Here is a 14,027-nt window from a genome sequence, read left to right on the forward strand (position 1 = left end):
CAAGCGGCAGCGGCAAGCGTAGCGCAACGCTCAGACCATTATAGTACATCTAAACATTCTATCTCGTTCCTAAGATCAATCTTTGTTGCTACTGTACGTCCTTAGACGAATCTGATTGGTTAAAATACCTAAACATTCCAAAACTGATTGTGACGAGCCGAGCGTTGCGCTTCAAAGTTGAACCAAGTTCAACTCCCAGTTTGCTCAACGCTAGCGTTACGCCAGCGTTGTCACTGTTCCGCTGCCGAACCATAGAGAACAATAGGAAACCTGCCACTTGCCGCTGGCTAGTGTGATCCCCGCCTTAGAGTGGGATTCCTGAATCAAATGCCCCTATAAGTAGCTTTTAGATACATTTCCGTTTTTATCTGGTTGTATATGGTATGAAGGACCATTTTGAGCTTGGTAAAGTGTACTTGATTGTTTATCAATCTTTGATATTTCAGTGGTCAGTCTACTGTACAGTATATGTCAAGGGATGGGTTTTCTGAGACTGCAGATTTACAAACTAGTAGTGCTCTTCTAGTGAGATGGAGACATTTGTAGTTTGTGTGGATGTGGGGCAGGTGGACTGTATATTGAATGGAAGGGCTGGGTTTGGCTTCGAAATGAAAAGTGCACAATTTGAATCGAATGTACTCAACAAAAATCTCCCAAATGTCAAGCTTGTCTGTGTACAGTATGTGCTCAGAGGGAAAGGGTATCATTTCATCGGCTGTTGTGCTCAAACACCACCCACGTTTTAGATATAGCTCACACATTAAATCAGTCATCACACATTGCAACATTGCAGCTGTTTTATGGATCAACATCTGAATTAATATTTAAAGATAGTGTAATTACTGTTTTTTACCATTGTTCTGTATTATGAACTATTCTCAGTTCGTTGTGACTAACCAGAGTGATCTACGCAATATTGTGTGGTGAGATGGAGACATTTGTGGTTTGTGTGTTCTTTGTGGACTGTATAGTGGATGTATAAGAGCTGTTACGTGAGGGATAACGGCCGATGAGGTGACCTGTTCGATGGAAATAATGTCTATGGAGGTTTAGAACTCTGGTGACGTGCGAAGCACCCCTTCAGCCAATCAGAGAAGAGAATCCCATTGATAAGGGAGATGAAGTGGGATTCCAAGTAGTGCCGCAATAAGTGGCTTTTCTCTTTCAGAACCAATAACATTGTTTTCTAGAATCTGAATACACTTTTCTAAATTGAATGCTAGGGAGGACTACCAGTGGACAGCTGGAGTATATAAGTGCTTCTGGTAAAGTTTATTTGAGTGACTGTTTCTCAGTCTTTATTGTGTGGTGAGATGGAGACATTTGCGCTTTGTGTGGACTATACAGTATGTAGTGAATGTATTAGTTATAATGTTATTATTACTAATGTAATGGTTGTTATAGTGGGATTCCTAGTGGGATACAGACTGTTGTCTGGTGACATTTGTAGTTTGTGTGGACTGTATTTTGACTGTGTACACAGTCCTTTTCTACTCCCCTGAACAATCAAGGCGCTTTACAGAATAACGCCTTAAATTTAAGATGCTTTCTCTGTGTGCACTCTGTGGTATAACTGCATTGGCTATTAAGCTCAAGAATCTCACATTTGTTCACCCGAATCACACATTGCACCCTTTAAGGCTGGTTGATGAATTTAAATCTCAACTGAAGTTTGGAAATGTGTGATTACGAATCATGATGATTATGTGAAGATTTTGAAAATATTGTATCCAGTGTGAAACTTGTTATATTGCAAACATGTTTTGGTCACTGCTGTTTTCACTGTGCACTGTAGTTTAACTTGTAAACATTTGTTCAATTAAAATGATTTCATTAAGAAAAGCTTTTGAAAATGATCAATATATTTATCTATTAATGCAAAGAATGTCTGTCTGTGTGTCACTCTGTCTGTCTGTCTGTGTGTTACACGCATAACTCTCGAACCACTCATCGGACTGACCTAAAATTTGACACAGGTCTTGCTAATGGCATGCGTGAGTGCAGTGCAAAGTTTGGTCAAATGACAAAGATCTCATTAAATTAAGCAAAATACAATTCTACCGCTCTACTAGCCACTCCCTTTCTCACTCTCACTTAAGCTACTCCAGCATGGCAAAAAAATTTGCCTGATGAAGACCCAGTAGGGTCGAAACGTTGCATTTTTTTCATTAAACCGGGAGCAATTATCAGTGTTGCGGACATTACCTTTTTCTTCCAAAAAAAAGCCGACACACATGCACCCACTCCCCTTCTCACTCTCACTTACTCTAGCATAGAAAAAAAGCCCGACACACATTCACCCATGTTGGTAAGCCGGCTGTTAAAGTAACGTATAAGTAACGTTGCATAGGCTAAGCTACTCTACATTAACAACCGCGGTTGATGAGGGAAATAAACGCTAACTCTACGAACGGTTGTCAAGTTGCATCTTTGACACAACATTACGTTGCATCCAACATGCCAAAACACTCACGTTTGGGAATGGCTGTCCCTTGCATAGATGTCGCATAGTGCAGTAAATCCCTCTGACACAGCTCAACTGCATATGTGAACCGACAGCCCCGCACAGGCCAGATGTTCTTCTCGAGTGAACATGTGCCCTCACAGCAAGGCTATTATACGCAGTTTAGGACACACAAATGTGTGTGAATGTATCTTTAAATGTGATTGTGCTAAAAAGTGTGTATGTTCTGAAGTGAACGCATATCTAGACACTTCAGAGGTGTCATGAATGTTTCTATGTAGCCTGTCATATTTTTTATTCCGGTCACTGCCAGTCATGGGTGTTAAAACAACATATATATTTAGCATCAACCACATTTTCACAGAAGAAGTTTCTCTCATTTCTCTGCCATGCAGATGCAGTGGTTCAAAATGAAAAAGTCCACTAAGTGTGCATGGAAGTACAGTATAAGGCCGTACACTAACTCTGGTCTTGGTTCTCTTGTAGCTGCAGGAGTATGGCTCTCTCGTGTTGTTGGTCCGCACTCGTACTGCATACTATCGAATCTGGGCATGGTTGAGCTGCTCTAAAATATTTGCAGAGGGGTGTTCATAACCGGCGTATCGTGCCCAGGTCCACCTCCTCACTTGGTCGTGAGCAGGGATAAGGGTACACTGGTCAAACAAACCGGATTTTAGGGTGTTCTTGACCTCTTCTAAGCTGTCCTCAATTTAGGTGCTACTTTTAGTGTGCATATTCTGAAGTGAACACATTCATGATAGTTCATCTTGATACATGAATACATGATACTTCAGATAGAGGCCAGGCGAAGTGTGGCTGAGGATGATAAAGTGTCTCACTAATGAGTGCAGACACTCAAGCTGCTACACAGGCCTATAAATAAAAAAGAGAAGCTGCACTGAAGTCCTCACAATAGTCATATTCAGTCGGTACGTTTCTTTGGACTCTTTGGACTTCTCTGGACACATACACACATACTGTACACAAACACAAGTGAGCACACACTCACACACTTCAGATAGAGGTGTGAAGACGTTTTCATGCATTAACTACATTTTCACAAAGGAAGCACCGCAGTGCTGCCACCGTAGGGGTCAGTGTGTGTGTGTGTGTGTGTGTGTGTGTGTGTGTGTGTGTGTGTGTGTGTGTACGTGCGTGTGTGTCTGTGTGTGTGTGTGTGTGTGTGTGTGTGTGTGTGTGTGTGTTTGTGTTATTATTTATTATTTAATTATTTATATATTCACCCCAACAGTCCCTCCCCATGCGTGCAACTGCAACTGAAGTTCTGAAGTGTTGCATTGCTCAGCTCATCACTCTGTCCCTGCACACAGGCCTTTATAGGTCCTATAAAAAAGAGGAAGTACAATTATGACACTGTAGCTCATCCTCCTCTTCTGGTTTTGACACGGCAGTCATGATCATTTGAAGCTACAGTATAGCAAGTCTTCACAACAGCCATAGTCAGCTGGTTCATAGTCATTTGAAGCTACAGCAAGTCTTCACAACAGCAATATTCAGCTGGTCATAGTCATTTGAAGCTACAGCAAGTCTTCACAACAGCCGTATTCAGCTGGTGAGTACAAGAGAAACTTCCTCTGGTCTCCTATGGACACATACTTGTGAAAGTACTTATTCTTGCAGGGCAATTCTCATTTTGATTATTTGATGCTTCAACCCTTCTGATGTTACAGTAAGAGCAAGCTGGAAACCTTCAGTCAGTACACACACCATTTAAAAGCTAAAACCATGCTAGTTTTTTCATGTGTTCTCTTGTGTGTTTATAATGGAAGGTTGGTGAAATGTGTTGCTTTCAGTGTCTGAACACACATTTGTCTGTGGTAACATTCAGGCGCATCTTATTTGTAAAATGATTGACTTTTTTATGTCTTTGACTGCAGGATGACACAGCCATGTATTCACATGCAGCTTGCATTGGTGTGACAGTGTTCCTACTCTTCTGTCCAGGTTTGATCCATTTCATTAGAGCTATCATGCACCCTGTCTTCACTACAAGTGACCTTCAGTGTAAAACTCTGTAGGGCCGTGGTTGGGTTCAGCTTCCTCTTATTCAGATCAGCTCATGTTTTGCACTTCACCACGTCTAAGGCCCAACTCTGCATATTTCCCTGCACACATTTAGACTAGCATGACTGGACAAAATAATTGAGTAAAAAAAAACGGATGAAGAAAATTATGTTATGTTGCCCTTACTGTAGCTTTGTAAAATGAACCCTCATGGATGATATTGGACACAAACATCATGTAGGATAATGGCATCTGTAGCCATGTCCAATGCTCCTGTTAGTTCACTGGTAAACATGGTTGGAGATTCTTACGGACAAATATCACAGTTATCTCTACAGTGGAGTCAGTTTCAGATTCAAGAGCAGCACCGATAGAGATTTGTCTCCTCATGTGAATATTACAAATGTAGTCTTTATACCGTTTATACATATTGCCTCATTGAAGCCATTTTTCATTGTGCATCAGGTGCTTTTGGAGTGCCTGGCTGGGGTGTGAACTTCACCCCCAAAAGCAAATGTGCCATCCTGGGTTCATCAGTAGATATTGGATGCTCCTACAAATACCCCAGGGGTGACACAGTAGAAAAAACTCTCTGGAAGATGAATTACTACAGCGATGTGGATTTCAGCAGTACTCCTCATCAGGGCCGTCTGACTTATCTGGGGGATAAAAATAACAACTGCACTCTGAGGATAACAGATGTGAGATACAGTGATGCTGGAGAGTATAACTTCAGGTTTATAACTAATACAACGGGTGGGAAATGGACTTCTGAATCATCTTTCACTCTCTCTGTTGCAGGTAATGCAGTAATTCCACTAAAAAGAGGAAAAAGTTATAAATATAAAATTATATTATTTGTGAAAACCTGAATAACGAACAGTCTCATTTTTCAGCTCTACCGGTAGTGATGCGTCCTGCCTGGGTGAAAAAGGGACAGCGTGTGACACTGACCTGCAGCACCACCTGCTCTCTGAGTACCAACTCCACCTACACCTGGAACACACCTGTTACCAGCCGACACACCATCAGGGGCAACACACTGACCCTGTCCTCAGTGAGTGAGAGAGATAGAGGCAGTTACTCCTGCGCTTTAAGAGGACATGAGGATCGTCCCTCACTTTCAGTGTGTAAGTACCTTCAACCATGATCAGTCTGCTGTTGTCATATAGTAATTCCATAATCATACAGTATAACTGATATGACAGTTTTTCTCAGTCGCTTTGGTACATGTCTCTAATCATCCTTGAGATTTGCTAAACAGTACAAGTACTGTAAATGCATTTCTCAAAACTCTTTGTACAAATAGCAAAACACCATGGATTACATGCAAAAGCCTGTTTCTTGCTCATGTCATGCCAGTCATGTTGTCAGTATAACAGTGTACTCTAAGGGATGTTCTGATGTAATCTATGGCTAACATTTTTATGACATTTTTTTGTAAATTGTAGGTTGCACCTTATAGGATGGTTTGGGTTTGTCGGAGTTTGATCGACAATATTCACATTTACATTTTTTTTTACTGTAATTTGTTGACAGACCCTGTCATTGTGATACAGAAAGGAAAATACAGCCTGTTAGGGATGCTTGTACATTTAATACCATAGATGGTGTTGTTCACTTTCTTTTCAGGTGTGCTGGGTTGTTATAGTGTGACCTACACTCCTCAGAGTATCTGTGCTGTGGTTGGATCATCAGTGGACATGGGCTGCTCTTACTCTTATCCAAATAATGTGACAGTGAAAAAAATGTTTTGGCATAAACGAGGGTCTAGAGAAGAAGACTTCAGCAAGAAGGAGGAATATAGAAACCGTGTCAAGTACCTCGGGAACAACATCAATGAGTGTGGACAAAGAATAGGAAGTGTGAGAGAGAATGATTCAGGAGAATATCAGTTCAGGTTTATAACAAATAATCCCAATGGAAAGATGTCTGGAAGTCCTGGTGTTACTCTTCTGGTTTCATGTAAGTCTCTGCTTCTCTAACTAATGTGTGAATAAACTCATGGTGTTGGTGATGATCAATAATATTGTGTTCCCTTCAGCTCTGCAGGTCATGATGAGTTCTGCGGCAGTAAGAGAAGGAGGAACTGTGTCATTGACCTGCAACTCCAGCAGCTGTCATGAAAACGTCTCCTACATCTGGTTCCAGAACAGAGAACCTCTTACCAAACACACATCCAGAGATCTGATCCTAGACCCAGTCAAGAGTGATGATTCAGGAACTTACTCCTGTGCTGTTGAAGGAAATGAGAAACACCCCTCACATGAAGTGACCCTCAGTGTCCAGTGTGAGTATATGAGATACACTCATGACTTCAGTTCTTATAGCACTGCTTTCCACTTGATCAGCAAAGCCTGTTAAGCTGCATAAGCTTAAACGGAAGAACCTTTCATGTTGGTATTGTGTGAGGACACAATAGCCAAACTCAGCATTATGCTGTGTTACACTTTGTTTATTGCTCATGCAGATGCCACAAGAAAGACCTCAGCATGGGCAAATAATATTTATATATATATTATATATTATTATATATTATACATTAGTCTGTGTATGTGTGCTTGTCAACACTAGCCTCGTTTACCTGGACAGTTGATTTCTGACGATTGACCTTTTGTCATTTTGTCATCTCCTGCAGCGGATGCAACATCACCTCTCATAGCGGTGGGACTTTTACTGGCGGTGATTGTTACCATGGTGACTGGGATTGTTTGTTTTAGGTGCATCTCAGCGTTTGAAACCCCTAATCATTCATAATAATAATTTCACACTGTGGTCAACATTTAGTACAGAGTGTGTGTGTGTGTGTGTGTGTGTGTGTGTGTGTGTGTGTGTGTGTGTGTGTGTGTGTGTGTGTGTGTGTGTGTTTGTGTGTGTGTGCGCGTGTGTGTGTGTGTGTGGTTTAACTTCATAGAAGGAAGAGGAGGACATCCACGGAGGACACAGGAACACATCAGGCATCAGATGACAGAGAGATGAGCATGCAGAGAGAAGGAATGCCGGACACTGAGCAGGTTGGTCAGTCGTACACAGAAAAGACCTTCTGTTGTGAGGACTGTCCAGTCCATGTCATTTATCTGTGTTTTAATTATTATGAATGATCAGTGATGTTTAATCTTGTCTATGTGGCACCCTGCTCCCTCAGTACTCTAGTTTCTGTCCACACTTAACAGGAAGACTCCAATCCCCTGTACGACAACATCTCTGCCATGCCCAGGACCACTGATCGAGAACACAGCGTGGACTCAGGAAATCAAGAAGATGCTGCCTATGCCAGCGTTCAGTTCAAGGCCAAAAACAAGGGTGGCGTCCCAGACTCTACAGCTGAGGAGAAGGCTTCACAGAGCATCCTTAATCCCTCTAGTGGTGTCAGTATGTAAGTACACCTCAGCTCACCCCACACTACAGCATTTAGCACAAAGCTACACACTGCCACCTGCTGGCTGTGGAGAATAGAGGCACATTATAGATACATTACATTTGGTTTATGCATGGGAGGTTCTTCAGCCAGCTTATATTTCTGGTGGAGTATCACCTGTGTAACAGTATCTTCTCTTCTATTCTGCTTCTTTCGTGTTTACTCAGACAATGATATCTTGTGTACTGTATGCCCGATAGGGCAACTCTATTCAACTTTGACACTTGCAAAATCCTTCACCATCATAATGCGCACAGTCACTAGGTGCAACATCCAACCAGGTTTGTGTCAACAGGTCCACTAAAACAATAGCCGCTACACACCTGACACTCCACAGGAAATATGTGAGCTGGCTAAGTTGTCTTCAGTGCAGAAATTGAAATGTAGGCCTACAGTACATCTAAGGCTACCCTGTTTATATCCCTGTTTTTTTAACCTTTAAAGCAATAATGTTAGTTGTTAGCTAGACAAACTGGCAAGCTAACATCAATCTGTCGTGAGTTGGGAACTCTTCTTTGAGACACACAGTAGCTGATACACATACTGTAGCTTGCCTTTATTGGTGCTAACTATGCTTTTTAACTGGCTGTAAAACTCTGTTGTTTATTTGTTTGTAAGGAGCTCACTCTAGATACCTAGAATAGGTGGTAGGTATCACTAACCACACCAACGCAATGGCTGCTTTTAATGAAAAGCCCTGAAGGCTAAATCCACCCTGTGCATGTTCACTCTCTCTTACAGAGCGGAGGACGATGTTGTGATCTATAGCACCGTAAACAAACCCAGATGCTGAACACAAAGGAGCAGAGTCAGTGCCTGATGACCTCAGTGGTGACCTGACCGTCTGGTCATCTGCAGCGCCAAGACAGGAGTAACCTGCAGCTATTGCATGCAATGCATCCATTCAGTTTAAATGTAATACAGTAGGTGGAGACGGAAATGGCTCATTCTGTTCAATTAGGTGTATTTGCATTTTTATGTTATATTTCGTATTCAGTTGCCATACAATACAATTCAATAGGATGTACGTATATGTTATACTTTAAACAAATTGCCATTTCAACTGAACACAATCCACATACAGTATCTGCAGCTACATGTGCATGTCATGACAGTTGTCTTTTCAGCCGATGCTGAAATTCACCTTCAACGGCTAAATTGTGAAAAAGATTGTTATACAGTTATTGTATTCAATGATCATGTTTTTATTTCTTTTCAGTAATATTTAGATATTGAAAATATACCCCAGTGTGTGTAACAGACATTTGTTGAGTATGCAATATTATTTCCATATGTTTTGCTTTCACTTATATTTGTGTAGTGTACAGAGATACAGACACAAACAAAATGTGTTTTTTTTATTATCTATTTATTTATTTTTATTAATAGATAGATATTTGTTTTCATTTGATTGGCTGCGGAAATTGTGTAAATTCAAGTCGTGTTGTGAAGAGCAGTGCACATAAATTCAGTGAATCATAAACAAGTGATGTGTGCTACCTTGTTTAGCAGATTAAAGAGGAGCTGCCTTAATGCAGAGGTGCCCTAACCAGTAGACCATGGTTACGAGTCTTAATGGATGTGCAACAGATTCACCACCAAAAAAAATGTCAGGTGGAGCAACCGAAGGTTTAGAGCAGTTTACAAAAACACATCTGATACAAGCACATCAAAACATTTGATGCAGTTTTTGATGTGCCTGTGTCCAATGTGACAAAAAAAAAATAGAAAATCGCTAAATAAACATTAGGCTACTTGTTTTTTTTTTTTTTGTTTTTTTTAAAATATATATAGGCCTACATTCATTTGTGCTGATCTAACGAGTGCTGCCTTGATTAAGTCCTTTAGAGTGTCTACAGGACTTAACATTATCATTTTGAGGTTGACCTCGGTATAAAAAGTAACTTGAGAATACTTTATTGTATTTTGATTTTCCATCATCCAACTTTACTTTTATAAGCATATCTACACATTATTTACTACATTACACAGTATATTGTTTAATAGAAAGATAAGGTACAACACCTTTTTCAATCAGCCACATTGTTCACATTGCACACACACAGAGACACACACATGGGTATCTGTGCCTGTGATAAGTGTGATTGCAAACCACTGTCCCCTGTCAGTTGCCATCTGGAGGAGTATGGAGTTATGGATCAACATGAGCTGGAGTTCACAGAGGCGCACGTTTCATCTATTACGGCCACGAACACTAGTCCTAAAATGCTACAACAGGAAACATCAGGAATCAATGTACAGCTTTAGTAAATACAATGACATAATGTGAAAGCAATGGCAATCCATCCGATGATTCCACCTGTTTATGTGACAGACTTACATCAAGAGTGTCATAATCAGGTGCTCTTGTCCTGAGATTCAGAGCTGTGTATGTATCATCAGGAGGGTCCACATCAGGGCTCTGTGCTCCTGAGTCTCTCACTGCTGCATTTCCCCTGCAAAAAGAATCATGGAAGTTATCTAATGGCACATGTCTGTGAGGTATAACCTCTGAGACTACAGTTATTTGGGCAACCCCAGAGGTACTGTAGGTATCTTCAGTATCTTTGTGCCAATCGTTTTTTGATAGCTCTCTTGCACGTCAAGTCAATCATACTGTATGTCCCCAAAGACATTTTAGGCAGGTCCCTCCACTCGGCAGCCACATTGTAACATATTTTGGGCACTTATTGGGCATCTGTTTTGGGCACTTATCGGGCATCTGTTTTGGGCAGAACTGCCCGTGTGCAAGGCTTCACGACACCAACTTTGCTCCAGCGGCACGATCACAACGCACGATTGGCACAGTGTATTCATGTGTCGACTTTTTTGCCGTGGAATATGTGTAGACAACTGCTACGTTGACGTTGCAAGTTAACCCTATGCATTCCTATGGAGAGGTTTTTGTGCTTTGTCTCCTCATTAGAAAGTTTCATTATGTCCTGTGTGGGGAGTGGACACCCTATATTCTTTAAAGGCATGTGCAGACATAGCATAGTAACTTACTACTGTAAGTTCCCATTTCTCATTGCCAACAACAGGTTAACAGGTTAGCAACTATGGTTTTGGAAAACACCTCACAGGGTAAGATGTAGGAGGGTAAGATGTACAGTATTTTTGCTGGGTTCTGGAGGGTATAATCTAGTTGACAGCCATGTACCTACATGGTAGTTGGTCTGCATGAGAAACTGCAAAGTTATGTTTTCTTTTTTCAATACATGTGTAAAATCAACCAACTTTGCGTAGAGTTACTCAAATCAACTAAAGCTATGCAAAACTGTAGCGGGTACTTACATATTCCTCATTATGAACAAAACAACAGCAACCAGGATAACACCATCCAGAATTGCTAGGACACACCCTCCCGTGGCAATACTTGAAAGTCCAGTTTGATCTAGTACACAAGATATACACAGAATGTCAGTTAGACATACACAAAATAGTTCCCGAATGGAAGGTTTCCACTCAGTGAAACACCTTGGGGATTTTGCCAAACCAAATTTTGGCTCGGGGGCCTGGATTGCAAAAAAACAAGTCGTTTGGCTGGATTCTGGAGTGGCTGACAAGTTAGCTAAGTAAAGGAACCGTATGTAAGATTGTTGCCAGAACTGGTACTGCAATCACTTTCAAAACATCAATAAAGGATCAATAAAGGATCAATAAAGGATCTATCTATCTATCTATCTATCTATCTATCTATCTATCTATCCATCCATCCATCCATCCATCCATCCATCCATCCATCCAAGCTATTCACCCAAACACGGTACAGCAGGAGGTCCAGCAGGTCCATCTGCTCCAGGAGGTCCACTCATTCCAGGCGGTCCAACTGGTCCAGGAACTCCCACAGCTCCTGGAGATCCAGGCTTTCCTGGAGGTCCACTTGGTCCTCTCTCTCCAGGAGGTCCACGTGATCCCCTCTCTCCAGGGACTCCATTATTTCCAATTGGTCCAGGTTCAGATTGACAAGCAGCTGTTGAATATCGAGCAGACACTTACATCATACTCAAATGATTCATAAATAGAAACGTTGACACATACAAAGACACATGAGGATTCAGGACTACGAGCAGCCTTCACATATTCACACTGAACAACATTTTAAAAGCAACACTTTTGTTTTTGCCCCCATTCATCATGAGCTGAACTCAAAGACTTTGTGCACAGTTTAGAGTGGCCTTTTATTGTGGACAGCCCAAGGCACACCTGTTTCATGGTTTCTTTCCATTAGTGTAAATCAGATAGCATTCTATGCAAATGTTAAAATCATAATAGGCTATCAATATACAATATATTGCCAAAAGTATTGGGTCACCTGTACTTGACCCCATATGAACTTCAGTCACATCCTATTCTTAATCCATAGGGTTTAAAATTATGTTGGTCCACTCTTTGTAGCTAAAACAGCTTCAACTCTTCTGGGAAGGCTTTCCACACGGTTTAGGAGTGTGTTTATGGGCATTTTTGACCATTCTTCCAGAAGCACATTTATGAGGTCACACACCGATGTTGGACAAGGAGACTGGCTCTCAGTCTGCACTCTAATTCATCTCAAAGGGGTTCTGTTGGGTTGAGGTGCAGGCCAGGTCAAGTTTATCCACACCAAACTCTGTCATCCATGTCTTTATGGACCTTGCTTTGTGCACTGGTGCACAGTCATGTTGGAACAGGAAGGGGCCATCCCTGAGCTGGGCTGGGCCCCATAGTTCCAGTGAAGGGAATACTGAATGCTATATCGTTATCCAATAGATTTTGGACAATTTCATGCTCCCAACTTTGTGGGAACAGTTTGGATAGCCACTTCCTGTTTCAACATGACTGTGCACCAGTGCACGAAGAAAGGTCCATAAAGACATGGATATCAGAGTTTGGTGTGGATGAACTTGCCTGGCCTGCACAGATTGCTAACCTCAACCCGATAGAACACCTTTGGGATGAATTAGAGCGGAAACTGAGAGCCAGTCTCCTCGCCCAACATTAGCGTGTGACCTCACAAATGCGCTTCTAGAAGAATGGCCAAAAATTCCCATAAATACACTCCTAAACCTTATGGAAAGCCTTCCAAGAAAAGTTGAAGCTGTTATAGCTGCAAAGGGTGGATCAACGTCATATTAAGCCTTATGGATTAAGAATGGGAAGTCACTTAAGTCATTAGGGGCCGGGGGGTCAAAGCAAGTGACCCAATACTTTTGGCAATATAGTGTATTTACCAGTATATTGGATTTGATGACACTGTCCTTTAAAGATTCTAAAGGGAGCAGATGGTCTTTGATCACTTCTGTTTCTGTAATATTGCAATCATTTTTTTTTTTTTTTTATATAGGGATATAGCAGCCTAACTGCTTCAACACCATTGGTACACGATTCATACAGTAGCAATTTGTGGATTTGAGGTAGACATTAATTAATTGTCTTGCCATTCTAGAGGGTTTAACCAAACTTATATTGCTATACTGATATTCCAACACTACCATATACAATTCATTTCACATTTCCAGATATTATTACTTAGGGCTACAAAAAATTAACCTGTTAGTTGCCAAACGTTACATTTTTACAGCTTTTACATTTTAAATGTCTTTGGCATAATATGGACAGAACAAGCCATTTGAGGACAAAGTCTTGGGCTTTCGGAAATTCCTGACATTTTATCAATAAAACAACTTATCTATTAATCAAGAAAATAAACAGATTAATCGACTATAAGAATAATGGATCCACCATAATTACTTACAGTGAGGCAGAATCAGAAAAATGACCATAGGCATGTGTCCTCTGCAAAACATGTCGGCAGTACCCTGAAATTCCAAAGCAGTATTAATGCATATTCCCCGGAATGAATAGGATAATGAAGGATAGGAAAATGATTTCCAAGGAATTGAACCCGGGTCAGGAACCGTAGCTACCCCTAGGCTACAAGTAACTAGATCAAGTTCTTTACTTGGAGGCCACGCAGAGTTATCCAAAAACATCAAGGCAAACATTGGAGTTATCCAGGCACAAAGTGAAAAACTCCAGAGACTCCAAAGTGAAAAACTTCCCTCAAATTCCACAGAGAAGTAGCAAAAAGTGGTGAACAAAAAGGTCGGTGGGCAAAGCTCAGAACTCAGATAACATGAA

General features: G+C 41.1%; 2 protein-coding genes across 2 annotated transcripts; one reads left to right on the forward strand and one right to left on the reverse strand.

Moving 5' to 3' along the window:
• The first annotated feature begins 4,782 nt into the window (after positions 1-4,782).
• LOC134078047 (B-cell receptor CD22-like) lies at positions 4,783-9,542 on the forward strand. The gene is made up of 9 exons (XM_062533675.1): positions 4,783-4,831; positions 4,955-5,245; positions 5,386-5,546; positions 6,160-6,454; positions 6,534-6,779; positions 7,128-7,209; positions 7,404-7,503; positions 7,663-7,865; positions 8,649-9,542. Exons 1-9 carry the CDS (start codon positions 4,783-4,785, stop codon positions 8,698-8,700), a joined length of 1,479 nt encoding a protein of 492 aa, XP_062389659.1. The 3' UTR covers positions 8,701-9,542.
• A 1,655-nt stretch (positions 9,543-11,197) lies between these two features.
• LOC134078060 (cuticle collagen 14-like) lies at positions 11,198-13,700 on the reverse strand. Its single transcript, XM_062533686.1, has 3 exons — positions 13,642-13,700; positions 11,665-11,880; positions 11,198-11,301 (listed from the first exon to the last, which is right to left on the reverse strand). The coding sequence occupies exons 1-3, from the start codon at positions 13,691-13,693 to the stop codon at positions 11,198-11,200; spliced, it is 372 nt and encodes a 123-aa protein (XP_062389670.1). The 5' UTR covers positions 13,694-13,700.
• Positions 13,701-14,027: the final 327 nt, after the last annotated feature.

The sequence above is a fragment of the Sardina pilchardus genome, chromosome 1 (assembly GCF_963854185.1).
Source record: "Sardina pilchardus chromosome 1, fSarPil1.1, whole genome shotgun sequence".
NCBI classification, from domain to species: Eukaryota; Metazoa; Chordata; class Actinopteri; order Clupeiformes; family Clupeidae; genus Sardina; species Sardina pilchardus.